This window comes from Somniosus microcephalus, chromosome 13 (genome assembly GCF_052327205.1).
Source record: "Somniosus microcephalus isolate GS21.2 chromosome 13, FLI_Smic_1.0, whole genome shotgun sequence".
NCBI lineage: Eukaryota > Metazoa > Chordata > Chondrichthyes > Squaliformes > Somniosidae > Somniosus > Somniosus microcephalus.
Window position 1 is genome coordinate 172,775,576 of NC_140999.1, and position 12,265 is coordinate 172,787,840.

The 12,265-nt window shown below is 43.8% G+C and overlaps 1 protein-coding gene across 2 annotated transcripts in view; it reads left to right on the forward strand.

The window, feature by feature from the left end:
- The first annotated feature begins 422 nt into the window (after positions 1-422).
- The window catches only part of rpn2 (ribophorin II), a 62,014-nt gene continuing 50,171 nt past the window's right edge, over positions 423-12,265 (forward strand). Inside the window, exons 1-2 of one of the 2 annotated variants that reach the window (XM_086005596.1) lie at positions 423-530; positions 11,970-12,157. In XM_086005596.1, coding sequence (XP_085861722.1) covers positions 518-530; positions 11,970-12,157 — 201 coding nt within the window. In that variant the 5' untranslated portion in view covers positions 423-517. The remainder of the gene's footprint in view (positions 531-11,969; positions 12,158-12,265) is intronic. The other variant, XM_086005597.1, reaches the window with a different exon arrangement.

Genomic DNA, 12,265 nt, shown 5'->3' on the forward strand with positions numbered 1-12,265 from the left:
AACAAGCCAAGCAGATTCTGCTGCCTCCCACGTGCTCGTGGCACTTGGGACTCCCGCGCTACATGACTGACAGCTGGAAGCAGCCAATGGAGTTCGAACACATCTACAGCACGCCCCGCCCAACATTAAAATTATTATTTTTTTTAATTTCAAAAATTAATTTCGACGAGGAGAAACATGCAGGCATCGACGATAGATTCAAACTCAATATATTTAACAATATTGATTCATATTATCGGGCATCTACCACCTTTGTGGAATGGAGGGGGGGGATGGTTCAGTCTCGTCGCCTCTTAATCAAACGTCAGAGCTTTTTGTGACACATCTTTGCAACTCAAATCTATTGTAAATTATACTGATAAACGAACTCGGAGCGATACAGCGGAAAATATGGATTTAAAAAAAAAATTAATTGTACCCTCTAACTGAAGTGGAATGGTCCGCTGACCCGGAAACGGATGTGCACAGGAGGGGCTGCCCTCCCTCCGGCTGGTTGACGACCTGAGACGCGGTGACAATGGGAGCTGCAGGTAATGGGGGCGGCTCAGAGAGCGGCTTGGAGCGGGGGACATTGTACACCCACCCCGTGGCACCGGAGCCGGAGTCTGACAGACAGGCCGGCCGCCGAGCTGCGAGAGGCTGAGTACCCCAGTGCGGACGTGGCTGGCCCGCCCGGCGGCCCCAACCTTCCTGTCGCTTCGCTCTGGAGCTGGCTTGGCTGGGGTGGGTGGGTTTAGACCGGGTCCCGCTTTAAACTCGGACCCTGCTTATTTGTGCCCTGGACATTGAGGGCAGAGGCCAAACCTTCCCCACCCAAAAAAAAAGCAGCTTCTAATCTCGCCCAGCTACAGACAGGAAAAGCAGGTGGTGCTGCTGCTGCTCCTTTTAACACCAGGCCAGGTTATAATGGCGAGCTTGTTGGTAATTCTGGTGCACAGTGATTGAAGGGCCACCTCTTCCGCCCTCACCTCTTCAGTTGTGAGGAGCACACGTGTTTGTGTGTCTTCAGCATTGAGGTTATCCATACAGTAGCCTTAGCTCCCAAGCCCTTCCTGAGCACCACCCCCCCAATTCTGATCGTACAACACTTTACCAGCTTCTCCAATATCCTTACTGTAGCACTGTTGGGAGTACCTTCACCACGCAGACTGCAGCGGTTCAAGAAGGCGGCTCACCACCTTCTCATGGGCAATAAATGCTGGCCTTGCCAGCAACACCCACATCCCAGGAATGAACATTTTTTTAAAAGCACTCACCAGTCTCATTCCCTCCATGAGATCCACCTGTTGTTCCTTTTGCCCTTTCCCAGTGCAGCCCCCACCCATTCAGCTATTTTCTTAGTCCAATGTTTACCGACCTCATTGATTCTTCTCTCTCAGGTAGTGTTTCCTCGTGTGCCCTTTTCAAACTGTAATTACTCTGCTCCTTAAGCCTCCCATTGACTCCTCAGAACTCTAACTACTCCCCCATCTCTAACCTTATGGAATGTGTTGTCTCCATCAATTCCATGTCTAACTTTCCCACTATGTTGAAATCTATTTAATGTCCTGCTTACAGCATTAAAACCATGCTGGCCAAAGCTGACTATTCTGTGTCACTGTATTGTGGTGCATTAACTCTCCATCTCTCGATTTTTGATATGATGGACCACATTATCCTCCAAAACTGACTCTCCCCTCCATGGTCTATCTGTTGCAACACAGCCAATACATCTGCAATGCCTTCTCTTTCACATGCATACTATGCGTGTGCAACAAAGTTCCAAACCTCAGCCACCTTCTATTCCTCATGTATGTTACAGGTCATTGACATTATCCATAACTATACTGATGATTTCCACCACCGCAGTTGTGCTCACTTAACTGTTTGTCTGACATTGTCATAGTTGAGCCAGAACTTTTTGTCACTCGATACTGGCAATACCAGAGCTAGAAACTATGCACTAAAGCCCCTGATTCTATTCCAGCTTTCTGATGCTCAACCTGATGACACACAGCCTCAGTGCCCTGTTGGATCCTGAATTGAGAGTCAAACCTTATTACAGTAGTCTTACCAAAGCCACCCGTTTCCACCCTCTGGAATGTCTGGTTCTGATTCTACCTCTTTCATTGTTGCTGAAATCCTTGTTTGTGCCTACGTCACCTCCTGGCTTCAGCTTACCAACAATCTCCTCACCAGTATCTCGAGCACCACCCGATATATAAACCCCTTCTCATTCCGCACTCTGTCACCCTCATCCAATCCTGCACAAATGCTCACTCACCTATCATACTAGTCCTTGCCAATCTCCATTGGCTCCCTGTCTTGGAAACCCTCATTGTGTATATATCCCTCCATGGCCTGAGTTCACAGTATCTCTGCAACATCTTGTGACCCGGAATCCTTGCTCACACCCTCTGCTCTTCAGACTCTGGTCTACTGTGTGTTTTCTCCCTTCCCTTAGCTAATTAGTGGCAGAGCCTTTAGCCATATTGCCCCTACATAAGAACATAAGAAATAGGAGCAGGAGTAGGCCAATCGGCCCCTCGAGCCTGCTCCGCCATTCAATAAGATCATGGCTGATCTGATCCTAACCGCCAATCTACTATCACAGAACCATCTCCTGAATCTAACAGAATTAGACACACGAAATAGGAGCAGGATCAGGCTACACGGCCCCTGGGCCCGCTCCGATACACACAGGGTCATGACCGATCCGAACCTAGACTCATGTCCAAATTCCTGCCTGCTCCCCGTAACCCTTTATTCCCTTTACTTCTAGGAAACTGTCTATTTCTGTTTTAAATTTATGTAATGATGTAGCTTCTGCAGCTTTTTGGGGCAGCATATTCCATGGACCTACCACCCTCTGAGTGAAGTAGTTCCTCCTCATCTCAGTTTTGAAAGAGCAGCCCCTTATTCTAAGACTATGCCCCCTAGTTCTAGTTTCACCCATCATCGGGAACATCCTCCCCGCATCCACCCGATCCAACCCCTTCACAATCTTATATGTTTCAATAAGATCGCCTCTCATTCTTCTGAACTCCAATGAGTAGAGTCCCAATCTACTCAACCTCTCCTCATATGTCCAGCCCCTCATCCCCGGGATTAACCGAGTGAACCTTCTTTGTACTGACTCGAGAGCAAGTATGTCCTTTCTTAAGTATGGACACCAAAACTGTACGCAGTATTCCAGGTGCGGTCTCACCAATACCTTGTACAACTGAAGCAATACCTCCCTATTTTTATATTCTATCCCCCTAGCAATGAAAGCCAACATTCCATTGGCCTTCTTAATCACTTGCTGCACCTGCATACTAACCTTTTGAGTTTTGTGCACCAGGACCCCCAGATCCCTTTGTACTTCAGTACTTTCCAGTTTCTTGCCATTAAGATAATAACTTGCTCTACGATTTTTCCTGCCAAAGTGCATAACCTCACACTTTCCAGTATTGTATTCCATCTGCCAAATCTCTGCCCACTTACTTAGCCTGTCTATGTCCCCTTGCAGGTTTTTTATGTCCTCCTCACTCACTACTTTCCCTCCCATCTTAGTATCATCTGCAAACTTTGATATGTTACACTCGGTCCCCTCCTCCAAATCGTTAATATAGATTGTAAAGAGTTGGGGACCCAGCACTGACCCCTGTGGAACACCACTAGTTACTGATTGCCAGTCCGAGAATGAACCATTTATCCCAACTCTCTGCCTTCTGTTAGATAGCCAATGCCAGAATATTACCCCCCAATCCAGTGATTTTTTATCTTAAGCAATAATCTTTTGTGTGGCACCTTGTCAAATGCCTTTTGGAAGTCTAAATACACTACGTCCACTGGTTCCCCTTTATCCACCCTATATGTTACTTCCTCAAAGAACTCCAGCAAATTTGTCAAACATGACTTCCCCTTCATAAAATCATGCTGACATTGTCCTATTAAATTATGATTATCCAAATGTCCTGTTACTGTCTCCTTAATAATGGACTCCAATATTTTACCTACCACAGATGTTAGGCTAACCGGTCTATAGTTTCCAGCCTTCTGTCTACTGCCCTTTTTAAATAAGGGCGTTACATTAGCAGTTTTCCAGTCTGCCGGGACCTTTGCTGAGTCCAGGGAGTTTTGGAAAATTATTACCAATGCATCCACAATCCCTACTGCCACTTCCCTCAAGACCCTAGGATGTAAGCCATCAGGTCCAGGTGATTTATCCGCCTTGAGTCCCATTATTTTACTGAGTACCACTTCCTTAGTGATTTTGATCGTGTTTAGCTCCTCCCCCCCCCTATAGCCCCCTGTTTGTCCAGTGTTGGGATATTCTTAGTGTCTTCTACTGTAAAGACTGATACAAAATATTCATTGTGTTTTTGCCATCTCCATATTTCCCACCATTAATTTCCCGGTCTCATCCTCTAAGGGACCAACATTTACTTTAGCCACCCTTTTTCTTTTTATATAACTATAAAAACTCTTACTATCTGTTTTTATATTTTTTGCTAATTTACTTTCATAATCTATCTTCCCTTTCTTAATCAATCTTTTTGTTTTTTGCTGTCTTTTAAAGTTTTCCCAATCCTCTATCCTCCCACTAGATTTGGCTACCTTATATGCCCTTGTTTTTAGTCGAATACTATCCTTAATTTCTTTACTTAGCCACGGATGGCTGTCTTTTCTTTTACACCCTTTTTTCAGTGGAAGTTGTTAAATAACTCCTTAAATGTACACCACTGATCATGTATCGTCTTACCCTTTATTAATCTATTTTCCCAATCCACTCTACTCAATTCCGCTCTCATACCTTCATAGTCTCCTTTATTCAAGCTTAGCATGCTTGTTTGAGATCCAACCTTCTCACCCTCTAATTGAATATGGAATTCAACCATGTTATGGTCACTCATTCCAAGGGGATCCTTTACTAGGACATTTTTAATTAATCCTGTCTCGTTACACAGGACCAGATCTAAGGTTGCTTGCCCCCTGGTCGGTTCAGTTGCATACTGCTCAAGAAACCCATCCCTAATACACTCAATGAACTCGTCCTCAAGGCAGCCCTGCCCAATTTGATTTGCCCAATTAATATGATAGTTAAAATCCCCCATAATTATAGATGTTCCCTTATTAGAAGCCTCAACTATTTCCTGATTGATACTCCGTCCAACAGAGTTGCAACTGTTCGGAGGCCTATAGACTACGCCCACTAGTGTTTTTTTCCCCTTATTATTCCTTACCTCCACCCAAACTGTTTCATTATCCTGATCTTTTGACCCAATATCATTTCTCTGTATTACAGTAATTCCTTCCTTTATTAACATAGCCACCCCACTTCCCCTTCCTTCCTGCCTGTCCTTCCTGATTGTTAAATAACCTGGTATGTTTAATTCCCAGGCATTGTCACCCTGCAGCCATGTTTCTGTAATGGCCACAAGATCATACCCATATGTAGTTATTTGTGCCATTAACTCGTCTATTTTGTTACGAATGCTACGTGCATTCAGATAGAGAACTTTCAAAGATGTTTTGTGACACTTAGTTCCTGCTTTTGCCCTTTTTATTACTTTACCTTTTACTCCATACCTTCTGCCCCTTCCTGACATGCTCTGGTTTTTAATTTCCCCACTGCTACCTAAGCCTATGACCTTCTCTGTTGTCATTTTTATTATTTGCTCTCTAGGAACCTCCCCCCCACTAGTTAGTTTAAAGCCCTCTCTACAGCCCTAGTTATATGATCCGCCAGGACTCTAGTCCCAGCACTGGCCAAGTGAAGCCCGTCCCAACGGAACAGCTCCCTCCTGCCCCAGTACTGGTGCCAGTGTCCCAGGAAGCAAAACCCATTTCTCCCACACCAGTCTTTGAGCCACGCATTTAACGCTCTAATTTTATTTGTCCTAGCCAAATTCGCTCGTGGCTCAGGTAATTTTATTACCCTTGAGGTTCTATTTTTTAATTTGACCTCTAGCTGCTCATACTCCTTTAACAGAACCGGCTTCCTAGTCCTAGCTACGTCGTTTGTACCAACATGGACCACGACAACTGGATCCACCCCCTCCCACTGCAAGTTTCTTTCCAGCCCAGAGGAGATGTCCTTAACCCTGGCACCGGGTAGGCAACACAGCCTTCGGGACTCTCGCTCTCGGCTGCAGAGAACTCTATCTATCCCCCTAATAATACTATCCCCTACCACTACAACATTTCTATTTACTCCCCCCTCTTGAATGGCCCCCCGTTCCACGGTGCTGTTGCCAGGTTGCTCATCCTCCCTGCAGTCCCTGCTCCTGTCCCCACAGGGAGTAAGAACCTCGAACCTGTTGGTCAAGAGCAAGGGCTGAGGCTCCTCCAGCTCTACCTCCTGGATCCCCGTACCTGCCTCACTCGTAGTCACACCGTCCTGTCCTTGACCATGGGCTACATCTGAATTACTTAACTTCATAGGTGTGACCACCTCCTGATACAGAGTCCAGGTACTTCTCCCCCTCCCTGATGTGTCGCAGTGTCTGAAGCTCAGACTCCAGCTCATCAACACGGAGCTGGAGTTCCTGTAGCAGCAGACACTTGTCACAGACGTAATCACCGTGAGCCTCAATGGGGTTCACCGGCTCCCACATCTCGCAACAGTAACACATCACCTGCTCCATTCTATGTAATTAATTAATTTTTTTATTGTTAGTTATGGACACCCTCTGCCCGATTTTAGATGCTAGTATCCCCTTTAATTAATTGGATTTAAATTAAATCAATCCCTCTAGTTAAACCAGTTAAATGGTTTACCAAGTCACTCTGCACCAGAAAGTCCTTGGTACACCACAGCAACCTTAACAACTATAAACCACAGACTTAAAGTTTTAAAACGAGAGAAATACTCCAACCAATCACCTACCTGTTTTGTGGTGACGTCACACCTTGAATACTTTTTACCTCTCTCCTTGCCTGAGATTGGAGATTGGTGAGGCCTACCTGAGCCTCTGGGGCCTTTTGTAGTCGCTCTGCCGCGCTGCTCCGCCTCCACCCGCTGCCGATGCCGCACTGAGGCCTACCTGAGCCTCTGGGGCTTCTTGTAGTCGCTCTGCCGCGCTGCTCCGCCTCCACCCGCTGCCGATGCCGCACTGAGGCCTACCTGAGCCTCTGGGGCCTCTTGTAGTCACTCTGCTGCGCTGCTCCGCCTCCTGCCGCTGCCGATGCCGCACTCTGGAACTCTCTCCCTAAATCCTTTCACCTCACCATAACTCTCCCCAACTTCCACAGCCTCTTTAATACTTAACTGTTGCAGCTGTGCTTTCTGCCACCTGCCCTAATTTCCCTCTTTCTTGAGTTTGACCTCCAGTCTTGGGACTTTTTTGCTATGTTAAAGATGCTAGAAAAATATACATTACTTCCAGGAAATAAAATGTAAATGCTGAGAGCTGTCAGACCTGTTTTTAACACACACATTGTTGCCTTGTATAGTGTTTTTCTCCAAGAAGAATATGCAGCATTGTAGTTAGTAATGGATCACTGATCTAATCTGTGCTGTAACTTTATCACTAATGCAAAACTTAAAAGTAGCAAATACATTGCAAATGTTTTTGTTGCAGCAAGTGTACTGTCTGTTGCAAAATTAAGTTAATACTTGCAATTCTATAGTGCATTTCACATCAGAATGTCTCTGCTTCACATCGGACATCACTTTTTGCAATGCATTGACGTGCCATTATGTAAATCTGGCATCCATTCTATGCTGGTAATACCCCCTAGATGGTCATGAAATGAAAAACCATTCAATTTGTATGTGGTATTAATTTGATTGTGGAATTTTGGCTAGAATACCAGAGAAACACTTTTTCTTTGAATAGTGCGTTGGGATGTTTTAACTTCTACCTGAACTAGCAGACGAGGAGTCAGTTAAAAGATTGGTACCTTTGACTGCGCTAGAGTGTCGGCTTAGTTCATTGTTTTCAAATTTTACTGTGTGGGAGATCCCCTGCACTTTGAGACACTTAATTTCCAAAGGACAGTGTCCGCTACCTAAAGGAAAACCGTGCTATAGTTGCAGGAAATATTCTAGTATACAGTTACAGAAATAACATTCTGGTAAATCCACAAACGTATAAAAAGTACTGAATACTTGAGACATTGTCCGCAGAACAGACAGAAATCTGGAGACTTTACAAGCATGCTATCTCCTTGTAGACAGCTATTTAAAAACCTACAGCCTAGATTATCAATTCAAGCTCTATTGTGGGGTTCGCACTGGTAAAAATCCTGGAATCCCGTGTAATAAAAATGGAAATTGACAGTCACAATAAACCAGTGGCCCTGTGCATAATGTATGTAGTATGCTGTAGATTAGATAAATAGGTAGAGAAGTGTTTTTGTTTAAAACAAAATACAGGCATTTTCTTCTGGTTTGGTCCTATGCAGCTGGAAGCATAGAGTTCAGTGCGAGTTGAGAATGTGCTTTGAGCATTCTCTTCAAATTAGAGTTTCCCTAAGAATGTTATCTCTCTTAAATATATTAAAGGGAAATTGTCTTAGAGCAGCATAAAATACATCTACTCATGCCTTCTGTCTCCACACCCCCCCATATGTGCACGCACACAAAACTGAATTCACATCAAATGCTATACTACAAAACTGTACTGAGGAATTAAATAATCTGTTTCCTTATACACACAGACGCACTTTTAAATAGGAGAACTTGCACTGCAACGATATACAGCCTGTAGCTGTGACGAGTGTATGTGTTTACAAACCATGCTAGATACACCTATGTTGATTTAGAGCGCTGTATTGTGTGGCAGGGATGTCATTGAGAAATATAGGCCCTTGTCAATTCTACAGCAGTACTTGCGATTTATATTTCGTTTTTTAATTTGTGACTTAATTTTTTTTGTATCCGGATACATTCAGATTTGTGTAACTCTTATTTGTGTTGTTATTATACATATGTATATGCAAAATACAATACGATTTGTTTATTCAATATTATATGATAACGTGTGGAACACAGAAGTCATTATTACATATGTAATGATAGCTGATGAATGGCATTGTGTGGCCCTTATCTAACTGAATATACCTAAACACTATTTGAGTATCACAGAAATGTGACTGGCAGTATAAGGGTTGTTATTTTTACTGTTGGTTAAAAGCACTGCACTGCCTGAAAGGGTGGTGGAAGCAGATTCAGTAATAATGCTCAAAGGAGAATTGGATATATACTTGAAAGGGAAAAATCTGCAGTGCTATGGGAAAGGGAGGGAGGAAAGTGGGACTAGTTGGATAGTTGTTACAAATAGCCAGTACAGGCACGATGGGCCGAATGGCCTCCTTCTCTGGTTGCTATGTAGAATCTTACACCAATGTTCAGATCCAATCATGGATTTATGTTTAAATAATTTTAAGATTATACTAACTGATGTGAAGTCCCTAATCTCAGATTTTTCTAATTCCCATAACAAATAACGTAGAGTTCCATTAAAATTACAACACGGAACAGGCCATTCTGCCCAGCCAGTCCGTGTTGGTGTTCATGCTCACACAAGCAGTAGTCGTACCTTGTTCCTACATCCCTTTCCCTCAACCACCTAACGGAACCTATTCTTAAATGTTGACATAGTCTCTGCTTCAATCACTAACTCCAGTATAGTGAATCGCTAACTCCAAATGTTGTACTGTGTTTTGTATTAGAATTGCATAAGTGTCAGCTTGGCCAATTTGGTAGTTCTCTGGCCTCTGAAATAGAAGGTTGGGAGGGTCAGGGCCCACCTGCCAAGGACATAACCTAGACTGACACTTCAGTGCAGTATTGAGGGACTGCTGCATTGTTCAAAGTACATCTTGAGATATTTGCGCATTCACCTAAGACCGCCTATTCCATCTCCGTAGCATTGCCCTGACTCTGCCCCTGCCTCAGCTCATCTGCTACTGAAACCCTCATCCATCCCTTTGTTACTTCTAACCTTGACTATTCCAACACACTCCTGGCCAGCCTCCCATCTTTCAGTCTCCATAAACTTAAACTCATTCAAAACTCTGCTGCCCATGTCCTAACTCGCACCAAGTCCCGCTCACCCATCACACCTGTGCTCGCTGACCTGCATTGGCTCCCGGTTAAGTAATGCCTCTATTTTAAAATTCTCATCCTTGTTTTCAAATCCCTCCACGGCCTCGCCCCTCCCTATCTCTATAACCTCCTCCAGCCCAACAACCCTGAGATATCTGCGATAATCCAATTCTGGCCTCTTGAACATCCCCGATTTTAATCGCTGCACCATTGGCGGCCATGTCTTCAGCTGTCAAGGCCCTGAGCTCTGGAATTCCCTCCCTAAACCTCTCCGACTCTCTTCCTCTCATTCTTCCTGTCTGCCTTGATCAGGTGAACATAAAAGATCCCGTGGCACTACTTCAAACAAGAGCAAGTAGTTTGTCCAGTGTTCTGGCCAGCATTCCTCCCTCAAGTATCGCCACCAAAACATCTTACCTGCTGTGTGTTTCCAACATTTTCTGTTTTTGCTCTACAAAAAACATTATATGGCCATTCATTAAATTGCTTTTTGTGGGGCCTTGCTGTGGGTACAACAATAACTATTTCAAATGTAATTTATTGGTTGTAAGCTCCTTTGCAATGTCCTTGAGGACCTGTTAGGGCACTATATACGTGCACATTCTTTCTTTACCTAGAGCTGATTAAATACATTTACAGCAAAGAATTGCCTATGAAAGTGGCTTTGAACATTCACATTTCACAATCCTGCTGATAAAACCGGCAGATTTAAACTGATATGTGCTAGTGGCTACAGATGTCTCACTAGTGCTGGTAACTGTGATCACAAATTCAGTATCTCATACATTCATGTGCATTGGCTTAAGTGTGATCCTCCCTGACTTCATGGTGAGAACTCTGGTTCATGGATGCCTTTAAACCCTCTGTATTTGATAGACTCTAATCATGATTTCAGTCATTCAGCACTGTAGGGTCGAAGAGTATGACGGCATCTTTCTGGATTGCCGCTAAAACTTGTTCCTGGGACTTACTGAAATTAACTTCAGTTTGTGTCCAGATGCTTTTACTTGTCGGTCGGTGCGTTTTCTTCTTCTAAATTCTGTTAATATACAGATAGCCGGTAAGTGGCACAAGACATTTAGAATTTAGTTTCTGATCAGTCAGTTGCAGATTTGACGCTTATGACTGCAAATCACATGTTCTGTTTATTTTCACTGTATCTTAATTCAGCCCCTATTGTAGATAGAGCAGTGAGCAAAAGTGTGAGGTCTTCAGTGTCATCATGGGGAGTGTGCACATTTGTCATCAATTTGTGCTGCTTCACTGCTATTTGTTGAGTAGTGTTGACGTCTGTGGATCAGACAACTCCATAGTCCTGGATATATCCTTATAATAATACAGGAAACTTTGTGCTATCCAGCACCCATGGGACCGAGCTACTGCCGTTTTTTTAAAAGCTCCGGATAGACCAGCGTCAGTGTTATCAGATAGGAGCTTTTCATCGCAGTATCTGACCACAAACACTGTTGCTCAGCAACAGCTTGTAAACACTCGGCCGGTGGCTTGGAAGCGTCTCTGAAGCTGTTGCTAAGATACAGAGACGCTTTCTAGAGCCTGCCGTGTCTGACCACAAACACTGTTGCTCAGCAGCAGCTTGTAAACACTCGGCCCAGTAGCTTGGAAGTGTCTCTGAAGCTGTTGCTAAGCGACAAAGACGCTTTCCAGAGCCTGCCTGTGAAAAGAATGCTAGGAGAAAAAAAAACACCTAACCAAAACGGCTGCTGATTTCTGCCGTTAGATCAAAGTTGCCGGACATTCAACTTCTGGATAGCTCAAAGTTTCCTGTATGCTGTTTTTATTTGTAGTGAACTGATAAATGTACATCCCAGAGTTAATAAATCATTTCAAGTTATAGAACGTTACAGAAAAAATACTTTGTAAACTGAGTACATGCATGTGTAATCTCATTTATACCTGATACTTAAACTGTATTTTTCCTCTTGTGTTTCAGATTCAGGGACTCTGTTCACCTTGGCTCTGTTGGCCATTACTCAGGCCATCACTCTTAAGCACTATTTGACAAATTCTGACGTTGAAAGATTAACACAAACTTTACAACAGCCTTTTTCTAATTTGGAGAATGCCTATTACACTATAGTAGGCTTGCAAAAGCTAGGGGATCAAGTACCAGATGAACAGGTAAGCAATTGGGTCAAGAGAATGTATAACCTAACTAGATTTCACTAATACCAATCATGATATGGATTTCTGTTCAATACAAGATTCTCAAACTTGGGGTAATCCCTC